The sequence below is a fragment of the Magallana gigas genome, chromosome 5 (genome assembly GCF_963853765.1).
Source record: "Magallana gigas chromosome 5, xbMagGiga1.1, whole genome shotgun sequence".
NCBI classification, from domain to species: domain Eukaryota; kingdom Metazoa; phylum Mollusca; class Bivalvia; order Ostreida; family Ostreidae; genus Magallana; species Magallana gigas.
Genome location: NC_088857.1, coordinates 50,281,748 through 50,305,819, shown reverse-complemented (window position 1 = coordinate 50,305,819; position 24,072 = coordinate 50,281,748). Strand labels below are relative to the sequence as shown.

Below are 24,072 nucleotides of genomic sequence, written 5' to 3'. Positions count from 1 at the left end.
CTGACACCATCAGTTTATCGAAAAAGAAGGAAACTGGCTTATATAAATATTTCCTTGTTTTGTGGGTAAGTGAGACATTTTTCTTTATATTGTTCATATGCTACCATGTAAATTCCATCATAAAACTTGTTATCTCTTATTTGTTTGTGTTATAATTTACTACATTTGACATTTAAATTTTTGATTTAGGTTTAAGCCTACAGTAGATATGATATGGATGCGAGCAAGTTCATACAACAAATGATTATTTTCCTCTTTTCGTGGCATAGTAAGTTAAATCAGGCAAACATTATTTCTTCTTGTCTTGTCACTCATTGTTTTTTTATAAAAAGGAAAATGTATATTTAAAAAAATATCTGAGAACAGTTATGGATTCAACTAAGTATTCTTAATTTTTCTTTTTTCTGTCACTTTCATGGTAAGGGTATGTAGGGATTTAACGCCGTCTCCCATCATACCATCCTTTTGTTGTTTTATCATTTTCGATGTCTGTCAGTCACCTTGCATTAAGCTCATATTTTAAGAATCCCTAGAGTTAAAATAGTAAGCTCTCCATGTGAGGGAGAATAGCTACATAGATCAATGTTTCCCCAATTGTATATTTTCCCAAGCATGTTTTGTCTACGATTCTATTAAATATCCGCGTCAACATCTTGATATAAATTACATATATCAAGATGTTGACTCGGCCATAGCCTTATTGTACTGGTATAAATTCACTCGTACATATTTTTCCTCTAAAAACTTTTAAAGATCAGTGATTGATAATAAGCTCCTCAAGATTAATTTCACAGCACTTAATTATTCAAAAGACAACTCCGGCGGACTGTAAATAGTCAACATCATCATGCAAAATATCTCTTAAAAGATCCTCAAAGCATAACATAATAAATAGAACTTGTAAGTCGTTGGCTAACTTTTGTTGAGTAGTTTCGATTACCAATTCTAGAATTTAAATCTAATACCTTCAAATTACCTGTCTGCGGTAAACGAAATAGTGCTCCATAAACCAAGAGCATGAAAGATTATCTTGAATACCCAATACTATATACTTCAAATTATTATTGGTCCATTGGAACAGGGACAGCACACGGTGATATTGGCACTAACCGAGAAACACGTACCTTTTCATTTATTTTTTTAACGAAAAGAAATGTATTTCCCTTTCGCGAATCATCTTAAAAATCACTTTATATTTATTTCCGTTCTGATTAAATGCGCTTTAAACTTGACCTTTGTAGCTCTTGTTAAGGTCTTCCGTTTCCAACGAAAGACCTTATTAGGGTCTTCCGTTTCCAACGGAAGACCCTCTTGTTATTCTACGGTTTCTTTTTCTTTATTAGGGTCTTCCGTTTCCAACGGAAGACCCTCTTGTTATTCTACGGTTTCTTTTTCTTTATTAGGGTCTTCCGTTTCCAACGGAGGACCCTCTTGTTATTCTACGGTTTCTTTTTCTTTATTAAGGTCTTCCGTTTCCAACGGAAGACCTTCTTGTTATTCTTCGGTTTCTTTTTCCCTATTATTAAGGTCTTCCGTTTCCAACGGAAGACCTTCTTGTTATTGCTTTGTTTCTGTTTCCCTTATTATTATTCTTTTTTTTTCTTACGCTTTTTTGTGCACGCGAGTTCTCGGGAACGGCTTGGCTGATTTTAATGAAACTTTCAGAACTAACACATATTGATCTGAACCTTATTGGAAATTTTTTATATTGATGACGTCATTTCCGTTTTAGAGATATTGACGTTTTTACGATTTTTAGAGGGTCGTCTTGTCCGGTGATTTTCTCCTAAACGAAAACAGATATTTGATTCAAATTTTCAGGGTTTATAGACCTATGTTTGTGGATATGACAGAAGCATTTTCATTGTTCTGTGACAAAAAACACCGAAGCTCGCCTGAGCTTAAAAATTGAGATAAAAAGCGTCATGATTTTTTTGTGGTTTTCTTTGAATATATATTTTCTAAAAAGTATTTTGTTAAGACTTATAGAACAAAAAAACTTTAAAAAGTCAAGAACTTTCATTTGACATTAGGGAAAAGGGGCTGGCCCTTTAAATTAAGGGCCGAAAGGGCTCTAAAGTATTCTAATAATATCTTTTTAATGTGAAATATTTTGTAATACTTTATAGAAGCAATTATGTTCATCGTAACATTATGTACCTATACATGACAGTTGTTTACTCCTTTGTTACGTATTCAGGGATTTTAAGGGACCAGCAGTCCGAAATTTTGATCTTATATATCTGAAAGTGAAGAGAAATTTTGAAAAGCAATGTTGAACAAAAGATGCTCCAAATAATATCGTTAACAGTTTGCAACCTAAATTTTTTTGTTATCCGGTCCCTAAAAGGAGTGATAGGGTCGGCCCTTAAAACGATCTCTTCCAGACATCTCGAGAACGGTACATAATTTCTACATACTTGTTGAACAAAATGTGTTTAAAATGACAAGAGCTTTCTTTTTATATCACGAAAAAGGGGCTGGCTATTCAAATTAGGAGCCGATAGAGTTCTAAAGTCTTTTAATCATAACTTTTAATTGTGAAATATTTTGTAATACATTACGGAAGCAATTATGTTAATCGAAATGTTATGTACCTATACATGAAAATTGTTTACTCCTATGTTATGTAATAAGGGATTTTAAGGGGTCAAAAGTCCAAACTTATCATCAACGTCCCAAAATTAAAAAAAAAGCAATTCTAAAGATCAATATTGAACAAAATACGCTAAAAAATGTGATTTACAATCTGCAACCAAAAGTTGTTTGTTATCCGTTCCCATGATCTCTTCCAGATAAATCAAGAACGGTTACAAATTTCTAAACTTTTTACACAAAATGTATCGAAATCAAAAGACCTCTTATTTGATATGAAATAAAATGTGGCTGGTCCCTAAATTTGGGATCCAACGGGGTGTATAATCCTTCATCCATCGCTCTTTTAGATCACATCTGCATTTCCTGATATGTTTCGTTGATGAAGATAAAAGGCAAGGTCATTTCCTCTTCTAAAAATCGGACGGAAGACCTCCTCGTTGCTCGCAACGAGATCGTGTCTAGTTATTCTTATTTTTTTTCTTCCTTTTTTTGTGCACGCGATTTCTCAGAAACGGCTCGGCCGATCTCAATCAAATTTTAGGATGTGATAGATAGTGGTCTGAACTTGATTGGAAATTTTTTGTATTGATGACGTCACATCCGTTTTTGAGATATTGAGATTTTTCTAATTTTTATAGGGGTATTTTGTCTTCTGTTGTTCTCCTAAACTATAAGAGATATTAAGCTCAAATTTCTACGGTTGGTAAACGAAAGGTTGAAGTTTTGCATGATTGTTGTTTTGTATGTTTAGCACTACTGGCGCCAAAGCTCGCTATGGCTCGAAAATTGACATTAAAAAAGCGTCGTGAATTTTTGTGCTTTTCTCTCTTTATCTCTTTTCTGGAAAATATTTTGTTAAAACATGTAATGTAAAAAAATTTTATATTTACAAGACCTTTCTGCTGATATCAAGAAAAAGGGGCTGGCCCCTCAAATAAGGGACCTAGAGGGCTCTAAAGTCTTTCACCCATGACTCTTTACCTAGGGATATTTTGTAATAAATTATAGAAGCAAATATGTTTATCTTACAGTTATGAAGCCAAGCAGTATAACGATTTTCTCATATGTTACGTAATTAGGGATTTTTAGGGGTCAGAAGTCCAAAACTTTGACCACCTATATCTCAAAACGGAAAAATATTTTGAAATGCAGTATAAAAGAAAAGATGCTCCAAATGATGTACTTAACACCATGCAACCTAAAAAATTTGGTTCAGCGGCCCCAATAAGGAGATAAGGGACCGGCCCCTAAAACATTCTTTCTCAGATATCTCAAGAATGGTAACGAATTTCTGAACACTTGTTGAACAAAATGTCTTTATAATTAAATGACCTTTCATTTGATACCAAGAAAAAGGGGCTGGCCCCTAAAATTAGGGACCTAGAGGGCTCTAAAGTGTTTTTACTATAGTTCTTTACTGAGGGATATTTTGTAATAAATTATATAAGCAAATATGTTTATCTTACAGTTATGAAGCCAAGCAATATAACGATTTTCTCATATGTTACGTAATTAGGGATTTTTAGGGGTCAGAAGTCCAAAACTTTGACCACCTATATCTCAAAATGGAAAAATATTTTGAAATGCTGTATAAAAGAAAAGATGCTCAAAATGATGTCCTTAACAACATGCAGCCTAAAAATTTGGTTCAGCGGCCCCTAATAAGGAGATAAGGGACCGGCCCCTAAAATATTCTGTCTCAGATATCTCAAGAATGGTAACGGATTTCTGAACACTTGTTGAACAAAATGTCTTTATAATTAAATGACCTTTCATTTGATACCATGAAAAAGGGGCTGGCCCCTAATATTAGGGACCTAGAGGGCTCTAAAGTCTTTTTCCTATAGTTCTTTACCGAGGGGTATTTCGTAATAGATTATAGAAGCAAATATGTTTATCTAACAGTTATAATGATTTTTCTCATGTGTTACGTAATTAAGGATTTTTAGGGGTCAAAAGTCCAAAAATGTGATAACCTATATCTCAAAAGGAAAAACATATTTTGAAATGCAGTATAAAAGAAAAGATGCTCAAAATAATGTACCTAATAACATGCAACCTTACAATTTTTGTTCAGCGGCCCCAATAAGGAGATAAGGTCCGGCCCCTAAAATATTCTTTCTGAGATATCTCAAGAACGGTGACGAATTTCTAAACACTTGTTGAACAAAACTCTTACACCTGAAACAAAATAGTATCAGGCACTTAAAATGAAGATCCTCTTTTCCTGTTTTAAATCATGTATAGCTGTTAAATAGCAAAATCAAGATCAAACATAAATCTCAATTTCTAAAATCAGACGGACGACCTCCTCGTTGCTCGCAACGAGATCGTGTCTAGTTATTATTATTTTTCTGCCGTTTTTTGTGCACGCGATTTCTCAGAAACGGCTCGGCCGATTTCAATCAAATTTTAGGACGTGATAGATAGTGGTCTGAACTTGATTGGAAATTTTTTGTATTGATGACGTCATATCCGTTTTTGAGATATTGAGATTTTTCTAATTTTTATATGGGTATTTTGTCTTCTGTTGTTCTCCTAAACTATAAGAGATATTAAGCTCAACTTTTTACGGTAGGTAAAGGAAAGATTGAAGTTTTGCATGATTGTTGTTTTGTATGTTTAGCACTTCTGGCGCCAAAGCTCGCTAGGGCTCGAAAATTGACATTAAAAAAGCGTCGTGAATTTTTGTGCTTTTCTCTTTTTATCTCTTTTCTGGAAAATATTTTGTTAAAACATGTAATGTAAAAAAAGTTTATTTTCACAAGACCTTTCAGCTGATATCAAGAAAAAGGGGCTGGCCCCTCAAATTAGGGACCTAGAAGGCTCTAAAGTCTTTTACCCATAACTCTTTACCGAGAGATATTTTGTAATAAATTATAGAAGCAAATATGTTTATCTTATAATTATAAAGCCAAGCAGTATAACGATTTTCTCATATGTTACGTAATTAGGGGTTTTTAGGGGTCAAAAGTCCAAAACTTTGATCACCTATATCTCAAAAAGGAAAAATATTTTGAAATGCAGTATTAAAGAAAAGATGCTCAAAATGATGTACTTAACAACATGCAACCTAAAAAATTTGGTTCAGCGGCCCCAATAAGGAGATAAGGGACCGGCCCCTAAAACATTCTGTCTCAGATATCTCAAGAATGGTAACGAATTTCTGAACACTTGTTGAACAAAATGTCTTTATAATCAAATGACCTTTCATTTGATACCAAGAAAAAGGGGCTGGCCCCTAATATAAGGGACCTAAAGGGCTCTAAAGTCTTTTACCCATAACTCTTTACCGAGGGATATTTTGTTATAGATTATAGAAGCAAATATGTTAATCTCACAGTTATGTATTCAAGCAATGTAATGATTTTATGATGTGTTACGTAATTAAGGGTTTTAGGGGCCAAAAGTCCAAAATTTCGATCACCCATATCTCAGAAAGGAAAAATATTTTGTAATGCAGTACAGAAGAAAAGTTGTTCAAAATGATGTTCTCAACAAAATGCAACCGTCAGAATTTCGTTAAACGACCCCTAAAAGGAGATAAGGGACCGGCCCCTAAAACCTTCTTTCTCATATATCTCTAGAACGGTAACAAATTTCTAAGCACTTGTTGAACAAAATTTGTGTAGAATTAAATGACCTTTTATTTGATATCAGGAAAAAGGGGCTGGCCCCTTAAATTAGGGGACCAAAGGGCTCTAAAGTCTTTATTCTGTAGCTCTTTACTGAGAGATATTTTGTGAAATGTTATAGAAGCAAATGTGTTTATCTCACAGTTATGTATTCAAGCAATGTAATGATTTTATGATGTGTTACGTAATTAAGGGTTTTTAGGGGCCAAAAGTCCAAAATTTCGATCACCCATATCTCAGAAAAGAAAAATATTTTGTAATGCAGTATTAAAGAAAAGTTGTTCAAAATGATGTTCTTATCAAAATGCAACGGTCAGAATTTCGTTAAACGACCCCTAAAAGGAGATAAGGGACTGGCCCCTAAAACCTTCTTTCTCATATATCTCTAGAACGGTAACAAATTTCTAAGCACTTGTTGAACAAAATTTGTGTATTATTAAATGACCTTTTATTTGATATCAGGAAAAAAGGGCTGGCCACTTAAATTAGGGGACCAAAGGGCTCTTAATTCTTTAATCTGTAGCTCTTTACTGAGAGATATTTTGTGAAATGTTATAGAAGCAAATATGTTTATCTTACAGTAATGTATTCAAGCAATGTAATGATTTTATGATGTGTTACGTAATTAAGGGTTTTTAGGGGCCAAAACTCCAAAATTATGATCACCCATATCTCAGAAAGGAAATATATTTTGTAATGCAATACAGAAGAGAAGTTGTTCAAAATGATGTTCTCAACAAAATGCAACCTTCAAAATTTCGTTAAACGGCCCCTATAAAGAGTTATGGGATCGGCCCCTAATACCTTCTTTCTCATATATCTCCAGAACTGTAACGAATTTCTAAACACTTGTTGAACAAAATTTGTTTAGAATTAAATAACCTTTCATTTGATATCAAGAAAAAGGGACTGGCCCCTAAAATTAGGGGACCGAAGGTCTCTAAAGTATTTTATCTATAGCCCTTTATTGAGGGATATTTTGTGAAATGTTGTAGAAGCAAATGTGTTTATCCTGCAGTTATGTATCAAAGCAATGTATTGGTTTTGTCATGTGTTTTGTAATTTGGGGTTTTTGGAGGCCAAAAGTCCCAAGTTTTGATCACCCATATCTCAGAAAGGTAAAATATTTTGAAATGCAGTACAGAAGAAAAGTTGTTTAAAAAGATGCAAAAGGCTCTAAAGTCGTTTATCTATTACCCTTTATTGAGGGATATTTTGTGAAATGTTATAGAAGCAAATGTGTTTATCTTATAGTTATGTATCAAAGCAATGTAATGATTTTATCATGTGTTACGTAATTAAGGGTTTTAGGGGCCAAAAGTCCTAAATTTTGATCACCCATATCTCAGAAAGGAAATATATTTTGTAATGCAGTACGAAGAAAAGTTGTTCAAAATGATGTTCTCAACAAAATGCAACCTTCAAAATTTCGTTAAACGGCCCCTAAAAGGAGATAAGGGATCGGCCCCTAAAACCTTCTTTCTCATATATCTCCAAAACGGTAACGAATTTCTAAACACTTGTTGACAAAATGTGTTCAGAATTAAATGTCCTTTCATTTGAATTCAACAAAAAGGGATTGCCCCTTAAACTAGGGGATCAAAGAGCTCTAAAATCTTTTATCTATAGCTCTTTATTAAGGGATATTTTGTGAAAGGTTATTAAAGCTAGATTAGGTATAATACGTTTATATATCCCAACAATATAATGATTTTCTCTTGCGTTACCCAATTAGGGTTTTTGAGGGACCAGAGGTTAATAAGTTTGATCTTTTCTATCTTAATTGAAAGAAATGCAAGTATTTAAAAAAGCAAGAGAACTTATAAAAAGCAATACAATAAAGCATTAGTACTTTACTCCTTTTTTTCATAACATGTTTTGTTGTCGAAAATCAAAGTCGATGATGTCATATTTCATTCTAAAAATCGAACGGAAGACCTCCTCGTTGCTCGCAACGAGATCGTGTCTAGTTATTCTTTTTTTTCTTTTTCTGACTTTTTTGGAGCGCAATTTCTCAAAAACTATCCAACCGATTCGCACAAAATTTTCAGGACTGACAGAGCATGATCAGCACTACATATTATAAAATTTTCAAATGATGACGTCACTTCCGGTTTCAGATATTGACGATTTTGTAAATTTTTAAGGGTCATTTTGTCCATGCAACTCCTCCGAAACTAATCAAGATAGAAGCTTGAAATTTTCAGGGATTGTAGATGAATGTATGTAGATGTACCCCCATGCTTTCAATGATGAAAATTGCTAAAGGCCTCAAAGCTCGCCTGAAGCGGAAAATTGGCACCAAATTTTTTCACGAAATTTTTGCACATTTTCTGTGATATCTTTTGATGTATAAATATTTTGTTAAAACATGTAAAGCAAAAGTTGTTTTAAATTACACGGGCTTTCGTTTAATATCAAGAAAAGGGGGTTGGCCCCTCAAATTAGGGGCCAAGAGGGCTGTAAAGTCTTCTTACAATAACTCTTTACTGAATAATAATTTGTTATTAATTATAGAAGCAAAAATGTTCATTGTTGGGCTGTTTATCTTTACAGTACCATACTTAAGTCATATGTTACGTAATTAGGGGTTTCAAGGGGCCAGAAATTCAAAATTTCGATCATTAATATATCAAAAAGGAGAAATATTTTAAAAGCATTGCAGAACAAAAGTTGCTTCAAATAATGTTCTGTACATTATGCCACCTTAAATCTTTTTGTTCATGACCCCATTTAGGAGATAAAGGGCCGGCCCCTAAAACACATTTGTACAGATATCCTAAGAACGGTTAACATTTCGTGAACACTTGTTGAACAAAATATGTTTATATTTGCAAGACCTTTCATTTGATATCAAGAAAAAGGGGCTGGCCCCTCCAATTAGGGGTCAAGAGGGGTCTTAAATCTTCTTACAAGAACTCTTTACTGAACAATAATTTGTTATTAATTATAGAAGCAAAAATGTTCATTGTAGAGCTGTTTATCTATACAGTATCATACCTAAGTCATATATACGTAATTAGGGGTTTCAAGGGGCCAGAAATTCAAAATTTCGATCATTAATATATGAAAAAGGAGAAATATTTTTAAAAGCAATGTAGAACAAAAGTTGTTCAAAATAATGTTCTGAACAATATGATACCATAAATTTTGTTGTTTGTGGCCCCGGTAAAGAGTTAAAGAGTCGGCCCCTAAAATACAGTTGTTTAGATATCTCGATAACGGTTAACCATTCGTGAACATTTGTAGAACAAAATATGCTTATATTAGCGAGACCTTTTATTTGATATCAAGAAAAAGGGGGTGACCCCTCAAATTAGGGGCCAGAAGGGCTATAAGGTCTTTTAATAATAACTCTTTTCTAACCAACAATTTGATATTAATCATAAAGCAACAAAGGAGCTTTTATTAAGCTTAATTTAAAACTGAAATCCGTTTTAAAATCGGACGATGCATTACAAAAATATTGGGATTTAGAGTTTTCCGGGAATTTTGATTCCACGTTCTTGGTTAAAAAAATAGTGTTATGTTCAAAGTTAAATTAACTTGTACCTAATATAATTCGGAAATTGTTAATTCGTACTTGAAGACATTCGGGACTTTTTTTTATGAAGTCGTTCTAGAAATTGTAAAGGTTTTTGTTAATTCGTTCTTGAAATCATTCAGACATCGTTAAGTCGTACTAAGAATTATTCGATTTTTTAAAAATATTTTTTTTTATTTTCTTTGGAGTTGGTTTTAGAACTCTGCTTCTTACAGGAACTTCTATCTTTACTCTCGACACCACCGGAAGACCCACTCGTTGCTTTGCAACGAGCTTTGCTCTAGTTCTTATTATTCTTTTTTTTCTTTTTCTGACTTTTTTGGAGCGTTATTTCTCAAAAACTACCCAACTGATTTGCACGAAATTTTTAGGAGTGATAAAACATCATCGTCGCTACATATTATCAAATTTTTGCATGATGACGTCACTTTCGGTTTCAGATATAGACGATTTTGTAAATTTTTAAGGGTCATTTTGTCCACGCATCTCCTCCGAAACTAATCAAGATAGAAGCTTAAAATTTTCAGGGTTTGTAGATGAATGTCTGTAGATTTACCCCCATGCTTCCAATTATGAAAATTGCTCAAGGCCTCGAAGCTCGCCTGAACCTGAAAATTAGCACCAAATTTTTCTACGAAATTTTTGCACATTTTCTGTAATACCTTTCGATGTGCACATAATTTGTTAAAGTATGTAATGCAAAAGTTGTTTCAATTTTCACGAGCTTTCCTTTGATATCAAGAAAAAGGGGCTGACCCCTCAAATTAGGGGCCAAGGGGGCTCTAAAGTCTTCGTACAATAACTCTTTACTAAACAATAATTTGTTATAAATTATATAAGCAAATATGTTCATTGTACAGCTGTTTATCTATACAGTATCATACTTAAGTCATATGTTACGTAATTAGGGGATTCAAGGGGCCAGAAGTTCAAAACTTTGATCATTAATAGCTGGAAAAGGAGAAATATTTTAAAAAACAATGTAGAACAAAAGTTGCTTAAAATAAAGTTCTTGTCAATATGCTACCTTAAATGTTTTTGTTTATGACCCCATTTAGGAGTTAAAGGGTCGGCCCCTAAAACACATTTGTACAGATATCTCGAGAACGGTTAACATTTCATGAACACTTGTTGAACAAAATATGTTTAAATTTGCAAGACCTTAAATTTGATATCAAGAAAAAGGGGCCGGCCTCTCAAATTAGGGGCCAAAAGGGCTCTAATATCTTTTTACAATAACTCTTTACTGAACAATATTTTGTTATTAATTATAGAAGCAAAAATGTTCATTGTACAGCTGTTCAACTAAACAGTACTATACCTAAGACATATATTACGTAATTAGGGGTTTCAAGGGGCCAGAACTCAAAACTATGATCATTAATAGCTGAAAAAGGAGAAATATTTTAAAAAGCAATGTAGAACAAAAGTTGTTCAAAATAATGTTCTAAACAATATTAAACCAAAAATTTAGTTGTTAGTGGCCCCGGTAAGGGATTAAAGGGTCGGCCCCTAAAACACATTTGTACATATACCTCGAGAACGGTTTACAATTCATGAACACTTGTAGAACATAAAATGTATATATTAGCGAGACCTTTTATTTGATATCAAGAAAAAGGGACTGGCCCCACAAATTAGGGGGTACAAGGGCTACTAAGTCTTTTTATGATAAACCTTTTCTGACCAATAATTTGATATTTATTATAAAGCAACAAAGCAGCTTTTATTAATCTTAATTTAAAACTGAAATCCGTTTTAAAATCAGACGATGCATTACAGAGATATCGGGGTTTAAAAATGGATTTTTCCGGAAATTTTGTTTCCGCGTCTTTGGTTTAAAAAATAGCGTAATGTTTATAGTAAAATTAACTCGTACCAAAAATAATTGTGTAGTCGTACTTAAACACATTCGGATTTTTTGGTTAAGTCGTTCTTGAAATCCAAAAGGTATTTGTTAAATCTACCTCTGCTTCTTACAGGAACTTCCAGCTTTACTTCCTACATTAACGGAAGACCCACTCGTTGCTTTGCAACGAGCTTAACTCTAGTTGTTATTGTTATTGCTTTGTTTCTTTTTCCCTTTTATTATATGTTTTTCTTACGCTTTTTTGTACAAGCGAATTCTTGAAAACAACTCGACTGATTTGCGTGAATATTTCAGATCTTGTAGATATTGATTGAAACTTTATTTATAATTTTTTATTTTAATGACGTCATTTCCGTTCGGGAGATATTGACGTTTTGGCGATTTTTAGAGGGTCGGTTTGTCCTGCAATCTCCTCCTAACCGAAAAAAGATATTAAATTTAAATTTTCATGGATTGTAGACAAAAGATTGTAGACGTGTTTAAAGGCATTAATGGTTGTCTGGCTTCAAAGGCGTCGAAGCTCGCCTGGACCCGAAAATCGAGTTTGAAAAAAACGACGTGATTTTGAATGGTTTTCGTTCTTTATCTCCTTTCCTAAAAATATTTTAGCATAACATATAGAGCAAATAAAATTTATATTTACAAGAGCTTTCGTTTGATATCAAGAAAAAGGGGCTGGTACTCCAATTAGGGACCAAAAGGGCTCTAAAGTCTTTCTTCCACAGCACTCTACTGAGAAATATTTTGTAATATGTTTAAGATGCAAAAATGTTTATCTTTCACTTATAAAACTAAACATTATAAATGTTATCATTTTATCATCGTTATGTAATTAGGGGGTTTTAAGGGGCTAGAATTCCAAAACTTCGATCAATTATATCTCAAAAAGGACAAATATCTTGAAAAGCAATATAGCTCCCAACGAGATCGTGTCTAGTTATTATAATTATTATTATGATGTTAAGTACTTATGCATAAATTGCTTGTTATCAAAAGTCAGCATTTAAACGTCGAATGTTAATTTGAGCCATATATTCACTAAAATGAACCCTTGTGTGCATGTTAATCTTTGTTCAAAGAGCAATTAATTTTCTGACTTGTAATGCATTCTAACATCACTGAAATAATTTCTAATTAATTTATCGGCAAATTATCGTTATCACTTATTTATGGTTTATAACATTTTCAAACATTTTGAACAATTTACTAAATTTAATTATCTTTTTTATTTCTTTATTTAAAAAGTCGGCAGATAGCATTCAGTCGTTAACAACGATATGTTGCTTTAACGATCGGTTGCGTCTTTTTTTAACTATATCATCAAAAATTTCGGTCAGAATCAGCCTACAGTTTTTTAAATTTTTTTTTCAAGTCGTCGTTATTCGCGTAGCGTGAAAGGGGTAAAGCAAAATTCCTTTGGTTAACATCAGCAAGAGGTTATGTGATGCATAAATTGATGCATGTGCTAAACATCTGCAATGAATAGATATACCTACCTAGGTTCTTTAAGTAAATGTAATCCTAATTGATTTTGCCAGGTTATTTCACTTCTCTGCTTCAATATCTTAGATATGACAACAAACAAATCATATATATTTTAAATCAAAAGAAAAAGTCTAAAGCTATACAAAATTGTTCATATGTTGTTGATAACTTTATAATGTTATTCCTTGCTTGAAAAAATTAGTAGCTACAGTGAATTTTTATTTCAATTTTTTAATTTAATTCAGATGTCTCTTCATTGGCTATGCAAACGATTGCTTTAATTTTACAAAATGACAATCGTATAATTCTCAATTGCACCTATAACAAAGAAAAGGAGGAGGCCATATCACAAAGAAATATCAAATGGCAGAAACAGATAGGGGATGAGTTTAAAGATATCGCTGTGTTTTCACCACCTGGGGGCCAACAACCGTTTATTGAAAAAAAAATGCAGAATTTTTACAACAACAGGACAGAACTCATAGGACCAAATACCTCCCTTGCTGCTGTTATGATAATAAAGGATCCTGTTTGTGGCGATGGGGGAACATACCGATGCTGGATACAATACTATTCAGACAGTTCAATCAAAGAAAAGACCAATCAGACTGTCGTTGAATTTGATTGTAAATATATATTTATTATCTATGTTTATATTTATTTTTTTCTTAAACTAATTCGCACGACATTTGAAAATTTGAACTCCTCGTATAGAGAAATATTTTTAAAGCAATACACATATAGTTGTTTATTCGTAATTTTTGTTTAAAATGATAACATTTCTACGGTTATTTTCTTTTAATCTGTTAGTCATATTTTTAGGGGAAAGCTCAGCGAAATAACATGGTTGTCGTCTGTACAAAATTTGATTGCAACATGTTCTTTTATCCAAAAAAATTACCTGATTAAAGGGGCATGGTCACGATTTTGGTCAAAAATTATTTTTCCGGTTTTAATGTGTACGATGCTTCAGTAAGGCATTTTCAATGGGCAACCAAAATTTGAGTGTCATATGTTGAGTTATAAGCGAGTTACAGAGCTTACAATTCGTCGCTATGTAAACAAAGCATTTGTTTACATTTTGAAAGTTGAAGTGAAAATTCCCGTATTAGACCTAGAGTGAATGTGTTAATCGTTAGGAACTGTTTATTTATGCTTAAAATAAATAAGAAATAGATTAATTAGCTTGAAAAAGAATTTTTACTGGTATATTGAACCTATGTAAACAAAAGCAGGGCACGAGCCTTGTTTACATGACGAAGAATTGTGAGCCCTCTATCTTGCTTAAAACTCATTGACTGGCACCCAAATTTCATTTGATTATTAGGAATGCATTTCCAAAGCATTGTAAATATTAAAAACAGAAAAATAAAATTTGACCAAAATCGTTACCATGCCCCTTTAAAAGCAAACATTAACATGAATCTTATACATCGTATAAGATTAAATTCCATTCAGAATTATCATAAAAGCACATTCTTGTTCTTGCAACAACATAAAATTTGAATGGAAAAAAACAACGTATTTTGTTTTAGATGTGTTCATGTACATGTATAAAACTGTTTATGGTATATATTGATTGCATTTCTTTCAGCAAAATCTAGAGAACCAAATGAGTTTCTTTTGTTTCATACTAAGCTCGAAGAAAACCAGTCCCTTAGTTTGATTTGTAGTGCTGATGTTGGAAGTCCACGGGGATATATACAGATCTGGAAATATTTAGAGAACTTTAAACCAGAATTGATATACACATCCAGTTCGACAACCAATAACACAGGCAGCTGTACAGAAACCATAAATATTACTTTTACTGTAACCAGAGACGACAATGGCGCATTTTTTCGATGTTCGTCCCAAAACAGTTTAACTAGAGGTCAAGAAGCAAGCAGGAAATCGCCTAAAATTACTGTATTATGTAGGTATACATTATTTGATACTTAACAATTTGTGTAGATTGTTGAGTATTTACACAATTTCATATAACGTAAGTTATTATTTTCTATAATGATTTCACTTTATTTGCGATATATTTAGAAAAAATAAAAACTGAATGATGTCGAGATTCATTTTTTTCGATTTAAGTCAGTAATATTGTTGGAATTCCGATTGCTCTATGAAAACTTTAATGATCGGCATAAGAAATTAACGCTGAGGTACAGTTTCTTTATCAAATCTACCATTGCTAAATCTCTAAATTTTCTTTAAGATATCACTTGAAAATCAATCATATATAGCATACTAGTACATGTATATTAGAATGAAAAAAATAAGACTATTAGACCAATAGCATTGTGGTATGTTTCTAGTCGTCTACATTTTAATGTATTTCAGTATAACCTAATACAAAGAAAGTATTGAAATATCATAGGAGATAAGTATGCACAACGTTTCAAGATATCTGTAATTTACATTACAGACGGGCCTGACGAACCCTTAATCAAACTGTTACCTCCCAAATCAGAGTTCTTTGTAGGGGAACCTCTCACCATTCAGTGTAGAACTGTCAGTAACCCACCACCTGTCTTCACCTGGAGATTTCAGCCCCATAACAAATCGGAGGAAACACTGATTAAGCCTTCCTATGACAAATCAAAATTAGTGTTTGATAGCCTAAAAGTCACGGATTTTGGGACCTATATATGCACCGGTGTCAATCCAAACAGATCAAATGCGCCAAATGCAAGCGCTTTTATAGCCGTGTATGTTAGAAATTCGGGAATGAAATACATGTACCATGATTGTGATCAGTGTAGTTTTATCAACATATGTCAGAAAGATCGTGGAATGACTTTGTGTACCCTAAATACTTGGGTACCCATTGCAATGGTGTTTATCAGCCTAAGTACATCACTTGCTCTCATAAACATCATTTTAATATGGAAAAGAAAAACAAGACAGAAACGCGTAGAAACCAAAAAAAAAGTGATTTCACAGAGGTAATGCATCATTGCTCTATATTCTTCATTCTTAATGTCAATAATGCTTTCTATATATGATATTTGTTTGAATTTCTTAATGTTGAATTTAAAAAGAATGAAATACAGTCATTTGTATCATACACATCCGATTCAAATTCGATAAACTTGTTAGTCCAAACCGATCTTTTATACCTTGTTGAATATTATTTGCGTTCTTGCTAATCTATAATTGTAAAAGTTCATCTCATTTGAAAATTCAAAGAAAATGAAGACTATTTACTGTTTATGTTGTTCAATATTAATTGAGACAACTTTAAGGAAAAAAGAGAAATAGGTATAAGTCAATGGTTGTAACTGATCAATGCGTAAGAGTATCATTGATAAGCTGTTAAGATTGGCAATAGTGAAATTTGTGTAAGATACGCGTACGGATACGGGAGTGTTTAACTGATATTTAGTTAGATGTGTCAATACCGGCAAAAGGCTTTAAACGATTTCAGCAGAATTGTAAAAATCTCGTTTTAAATGAAATCAAGTAATTCTAAGAGTGCTCGATGGTCCTCGCCATTTTTAGACTGTATTGATCTCCTTTAAAAGAATTATTTATAAAATATTGGATAACACCCTTTAAAAAGAAGAATGTTCGGATCATTTCTTATATAGTAAATAGTAGTTTATAGATAAACAAATCATATCTCAGGATTTTAGGCAAATCTGGGGGTTAGTTTTTTTTTACCATCCAGCCTCCCTAAAACTGAAATAAGTAATACTGTGGTTTCATTAATTTTCATGGGTATCAATTTTCGTGGATTTTCTGAAAACCACAGTTTCAAGAAAACGTAATTTCGTGGCCAAGGATCCTATCAATACCAATTGTTAGTTGAAATTGAACTTTAATGAACATTTAATTTCGTGGATCAACTTAACAACGAAATCCACGAAAATTGGTATTCAACGAATATTGATGAAACCACAGTATTCAATTTAACAAATTCTTCCTCTTTCAATATATTTTGATTTCATTTTATAAAATTTAATATCGAATTGAAAATTAATGAATCATTTTTCAAATTATATAATAATAAGTTAAGGTCCTGGGGTATCTTGTTTAATTAATGAATTGTACTTTTTAATTGGCCCATTATAAGCCACTTACACATGTATTGATCCGCTTACGTAATCCCAAAGAACATGGAACGAAGGCAAACTTAGTAAAAAAATATGTTTGGGATCTGGCAACTTGCGTTTTGAAACACGGTATCAGTAATGGGCGAAATGCATGTTGCCCCCAAAACAGTCAATAAATTTGCCTTTTGTTGTTTCTCTCTTCAAGAAATTACACAAATTAATTTCAAAATTTAATTTGACACCATTAACAAAAAATTAAAATAAAGAATGTTTCTTTTACACGATAATGACTGATACGTTCATGTACGATATGATTCAGTGAATGCAAAGAAAGTTGACTGGTTGTATTTCAGATCTCCTTCATCAAATGCTATTCCTGAAGACACTCACGGAGAGTACTCTTCCCCTAGAGATTTAATGGAAATGCGAGAGTAGGTTCTCATTTTGTCATTAGCTCTGATTACGGGGATTGTGAATTCGGAAGAAAAATTCTATTCATTAAGCTATTTACAATATATTGTTGAAATTATTAGAATGCAAGGGATACCTTATATATATATATATATATATATATATATATATATATATATATATATATATATATATATATATATATATATATATATATATATATATACACACAGTTTTAATCGGCAACCAACTCCTAGAATACTTTAACTTCGTAAATTCCTCGGGGGGGGGGGGGGGGGGGGTCAATTAGTTTGTGTGTTAAATTTACATGTTGTGAGTGTAATAAATAAACATGCATTTATTCTCGACAGACAATCTTTGCTGTTAACACACCACAATGAACCCGATGGATACACAACAACCCAGGATGTGGTACAATATGCCGCGGTTCAAAAAAAGCCAACAAAAGATCAAGTGTCAGATGAAAACGTGTAAGTTTTCAAACATGGGGAACGAATTGGAAAGAATCTTTTATCAACATCGAATATTTCAAATTTCATTAATATAAATCAATAATCAAATACAATGTAAGGTTAGCAATGAAAAAGGATAACCTAAATTTATTCTTTCAATATACATGTATTGGCAAGTACTAAGGAGAGGTCGGTCCCATATTCTTGAAATTGTTATCTTTCCTGATAGATTATCAAAACTGTATTTTATTATCTTTCTGTAGCTTATTACCACTCTGTAGCTTATTACCACTCTGTAGCTTATTACTCCTCTGTAGCTTATTACCACTCTGTAGCTTATTACCCCTCTGTAGCTTACTACCACTCTGTAGCTTATTACCCCTCTGTAGCGTATTACCCCTCTGTAGCTTATTACCACTCTGTAGCTTATTACCCCTCGGTAGCTTATTACCACTCTGTAGCTTATTACCACTCTGTAGCTTATTACCACTCAGTTGCTTATTACCACTCTGTTGCTTACTACCCCTCTGTAGCTTATTACTCCTCTGTAGCTTATTACCACTCTGTAGCTTATTACCACTCTGTAGCTTATTACCACTCAGTTGCTTACTACCCCTCTGTAGCTTATTACTCCTCTGTAGCTTATTACCACTCTGTAGCTTATTACCACTCTGTAGCTTATTACCACTCAGTTGCTTACTACCCTTCTGTAGCTTATTACTCTTCTGTAGCTTATTACCACTCAGTTGCTTATTACCACTCTGTATCTTATTACCACTCAGTTGCTTACTACCCCTCTGTAGCTTATTACCCCTCTGTAGCTTATTACCACTCTGTAGCTTATTACCACTCAGTTGCTTATTACCACTCTGTAGCTTATTACCACTCAGTTGCTTACTACCACTCTGTAGCTTATTACTCCTCTGTAGCTAATTACCACTCTGTAGCTTATTACCACTCTGTAGCTTATTACCACTTAGTAGTGTAGTACTCCTATGTACATGTAGCTTATTACTCCTCTGTAGCTTATTACCACTCTGTAGCTTATTACCCCTCTGTAGCTTATTACCCCTCTGTAGCTTATTACCACTCAGTTGCTTACTACCACTCTGTAGCTTATTACCCCTCTGTAGCTTATTGCCACTCTGTAGCTTATTACCCCTCTGTAGCTTATTACCACTCTGTAGCTGATTACCACTCTGTAGCTGATTACCACTCTGTAGCTTATTACCACTAAGTTGCTTATTACCACTCTGTAGCTTATTACCACTCAGTTGCTTACTACTCCTCTGTAGCTTATTACTCCTCTGTAGCTTATTACCACTCTGTAGCTTATTACCACTCTGTAGCTTATTACCACTCAGTTGCTTACAACTCCTCTGTAGCTTATTACTCCTCTGTAGCTTATTACCACTCTGTAGCTTATTACCACTCTGTAGCTTATTACCACTCAGTTGCTTATTACCACTCTGTAGCTTATTACCACTCAGTTGCTTACTACCCCTCTGTAGCTTATTACCCCTCTGTAGCTTATTACCACTCTGTAGCTTATTACCATTCAGTTGCTTACTACTCCTCTGTAACTTATTACTCCTCTGTAGCTTATTACCACTCTGTAGCTTATTACCACTCTGTAGCTTATTACCACTCAGTTGCTGACTACCCCTTTGTAGCTTATTACTCCTCTGTAGCTTATTACTACTCAGTTGCTTATTACCACTCTGTAGCTTATTACCACTCAGTTGCTTACTACCCCTCTGTAGCTTATTACCCCTCGGTAGCTTATTACCACTCTGTAGCTTATTACCACTCAGTTGCTTATTACCACTCTGTAGCTTATTACCACTCAGTTGCTTACTACCCCTCTGTAGCTTATTACTCCTCTGTAGCTTATTACCACTCTGTAGCTTATTACCACTCTGTAGCTTATTACCACTCAGTTGCTTACTACCCCTCTGTAGCTTATTACTCCTCTGTAGCTTATTACCACTCTGTAGCTTATTACCACTCTGTAGCTTATTACCACTCAGTTGCTTACTACCCCTCTGTAGCTTATTACTCCTCTGTAGCTTATTACCACTCTGTAGTTTATTACCACTCAGTTGTTTACTTCCCCTCTGTAGCTTATTACCACTCTTTAGCTTATTACCACTCAGTAGCAGCACTCTGTGTGAATAATACCATGCATACAACTAAATAGCTGCGGCTTTATTCGGATCTTTGAATTAGCTGTATGGGTTCAGAAGTTTGTAACTATTGCATTTAGTTGCTATTTGAAGCAGGAAGCTTCACCCAATTTCCATCATTAGCATTGTTGACTCGGAACAAAGTCTCTTCATCAACTTCTAAAATATAACAGAAGGAAAGAAAGTTTGTTTTAATTAGAGATATAGAAACTGGATATATAACCACCCAGGTTAACAAATAGTTAAGGTTCTTTACTGTAATGCTTATCAATTGAGTATATATCTTTTTCATAGATATGACAGTGCTTGGAATTCAGACAACGTTTTCTTCAAATTAAGACCAGAAACCCAGGGGCCACATCGCTCACCTGAGCAACAATAGCTAATAAGAGCTGTAGACCATCTTTAGAGTATCAAATACAAAATATCTAAACAACTTAGATGAGTTTATATCTTGAGCTCCTTTTGTTGTTTCAGGTTTAGAGAGTAAGATTTTTAAAGATTTTTTTCTATTAATTCATCCCCATTGTGTCCCAACCTCACCCGGCCTGTGAATCATTATTTGAAAAAACTTAAATCTACACTACCTGATGATGCTCCACCAACTTTCTGGCCAATTTGTTTCTTAAGAAGATTTCTCTACATATTCCTATGTGAATATTTGACACACACAGCCCTTCCGTTGTGGCCCCACTTTATTCCCGGATATAATAATTTGAATAAAATTGAATATACTATACATGAGGATACTTCCACACAAGTTTCATCTTTTCTGGCCAAATGATTTTAGCGAAGAGTTTTGAAAAATACTAATAAATTTTCAATGATTCAACATTATCTCCCCTTTTAAGAGGGTGTGGCCCTTCATTAGAACAAACTTATATCCCCTTCACCCAGTAATGCTTAGTTTCAAGTTTGATTTAAATTGGTCCAGTGGTTTTGGAGAAGATGCAAAAATGACAACACCAACGATAGACAACGGACAAAATCATAAAAGCTCACATGAGTCTCCAATAAGAGTTGGTTTTAACATTAATATTTTAATTTTTGATTGAATATTTTATGAATTCCCATATGATAGAAAATATTTAAAATGTTTAAATTAAAAACAACATTGATATTAGATTGTTTATGAGGACTATATAAAATTAGTATGCTTTATACTGATTTAATAGTGTTGGGGTTTTTTCAAATACAATGGTGATGAAATCTGTTGATCGATAATTACAAGATTAGTTAAGTTTGAATTTTATTGTTTAAAGGACTTGGAAATTTTGGGGAACAAGAAGTCGGTAATGTTAAACAGTTTGTGCTTATGCGGACGCGTTCATACGAAATTGTTCAAAAGTTTTTAACATCCGTGTATAGCGTATAAGGAAATAGCTTTTATCAATATAAAATATCTTTTGCAGCTATTATCGCATAAAGCAAACTATTGTGTAAATATAGAATATCAGAGCATGCCCCTTACGTTGTTTACCTTGTAAATGAACATTCTGTATTGAAGACGACATTTTGTTCTAGTATTCCCGGCACTTTCGGATACGTAAAACCTTAATATTACAACAACAAAAAACTCCCAGCTACTTCAAATTTATTCAGAAACTGGAAAGCTTCAAAGCTGAGAGAGAATTTGTTTGCTATCTTATTTTTTTTCATAGCTCCTTTGGTCAAAAAAGAAAATTTTAAAAAATAAATAAGTAGATATACAAGTATACATCTGTACTATATTTTTTATAAGATTGACTTGGTTCTAGTCTGAACGGTGTCCTCATACTGTTCATGCAGTAACTGTCTCTTTTTAAAGAACCAACATGTGATTATATTTATTGTGTTCAAAACTTTTAATATCTCTATGATGTGTTATACATTAGCGTTAAAAAAAGTTAGTTAGCAGATATACTAGTGTACAGTTGAAATAAGATTAGCTTGATTTTTGCCTGCACGGTGTTCTCACACTGTTTAGTATTTTGGAGTCTGGTGTTTATAGCAATTGTCTCTTTTTTAAGAACAAACTAAATTGTGTTCATATTTATGTGTTCAACAACTCTATTATATATATGATGCGTTATTCATTTTCTTTTCTTTTTATAATTTCAACTGCAACGTGCAAAATTTATATATGTGGTTTTATTCATTTCTGTATTTTCCCCTATCTTTTTAAAAGACAAGGGCGTACAAGGCCTGACAAATCCCCCGCGCCCAGAATGTTGAATTATTTGAAAGTGTACATCACTACATGTAAAACATATAAGTACATTCTCTGACAAATTAAAAATTTTCATTTATACTTGGTACTTATCTCCATCGTTTTATTAGTTTGTGACATTGTGTGTACAGAGCATGAACATTACGTAATGTTGGTCGTTATATAAAGGTATTAAATATTTGTTCAAAATAATTACAATGTTTTACTTAAAAAACACAGAAAATAAAAAAGACACGCCGGCTATGATTTGAACACCCACTTGTCCGATAAGTTCTGCCTTTCACACTAAGCCACGTTGACACATTTCAGGAATAGCGAGTAACTTCAATTCTTTGACATTTATAAATAAAATGAAACATTTTGGTGAAAACCACGCATTTGAACCATTATGGGTTTAGACTCCATTTTGATAAATCAATAATAAAAATCAATAAAAACTTATCCTTTAAATAAAAGTATTTTAGGATGGATTCAAGACCCATTCATACCTACAATTTGCAATCTAGAACAGTAAATGATCAAGATTTTGGCATAAAACTATGTGCAGCTTAATTTTGAAACCTATACCGTGTTTACAGAATGAAAGCATATCATTGACTTCCATAGTAAAATTTATTCTAAAATTAACGCACACAAGCCAAAAAATAATGTTTCATCTTCTTTGCTTCAAGTGGGGAAGGGGAGGAGGATATACAACGCCTAGTACGCCCCCGTCCAAAGTTTTATATTTCCTTGCAAATTCAAATCATCCTCATTTAATGTTACATGTTACCGGTGTATGTTTGTTGTTGTGACTAATCTCAAATACATTAAAGAATTTTTTTGTCTCAAAACTGAATCCAATTCTTAATATACCTCAGATAATTTTTCAAATTATCTTGCCTCTTCCAGAAAATTCTTTCTACCGACTTTACTTCAATTATTATTACACTTCTATGAATATCAACACAAGTGCCTCTCATCACTCAAACTATGTAATTTGTATTATATCCTGAAAAGTAACTAAAAATATCAACATTAGTTTCAGTTTCACCAATAACATTTCTTTCCTCATGAGAGCAATCCAAATCTGATGTAGGCGGAGGCTTTGGTTGGACTATGAGATTCCTATTAATATATTATAATTATTCGACTAGTGTACTTTCAACAGGTCTTGAATTAGGAAGTGTTAAACTTGAGCAAACCAATCTAATGAACACTGTCTGGTACTGATATTTTGGTAGGTCTCCTATCTCATCATTTTAGATAATATACTAGGAAGTATTCATGAGAGTACCAGGAACTATTTATTCATTTAGCTTGATTTGTTTATGAAACTAATAATAATTTTTAGTATTAAACAACTCAATTTTTTAATTACTGGAATAAGTATTGAGAATATTTAGGCAATTAATGTCCTTTAGTTTCAATTCTTTAAAGATCAAACAACAAAAAGCCAGCAACAACAATATGGCTTAAAAAAATCATAATGCATAATATGATGTTGAAACAATAAACAGAGTGTTATAGAAACTCCTGATCTATACTGCTGATATGCCTTTGTCTGGTCTTACATCCGTTTCCTTTAACAACTAATAATAGCATTAGAGGAAGCCTGGGGCCTGATAAACAGCGG

At 33.0% G+C, this 24,072-nt stretch overlaps 1 protein-coding gene across 1 annotated transcript; it reads left to right on the top strand.

Annotated features, from left to right (window-relative positions):
• Positions 1-23,290, top strand: LOC105330908 (cell adhesion molecule 3). The gene is made up of 8 exons (XM_034482001.2): positions 1-65; positions 190-268; positions 13,378-13,758; positions 14,727-15,047; positions 15,549-16,068; positions 17,532-17,609; positions 17,961-18,080; positions 20,543-23,290. The coding sequence occupies exons 2-8, from the start codon at positions 214-216 to the stop codon at positions 20,628-20,630; spliced, it is 1,563 nt and encodes a 520-aa protein (XP_034337892.2). The 5' UTR covers positions 1-65; positions 190-213; the 3' UTR covers positions 20,631-23,290.
• Positions 23,291-24,072: the final 782 nt, after the last annotated feature.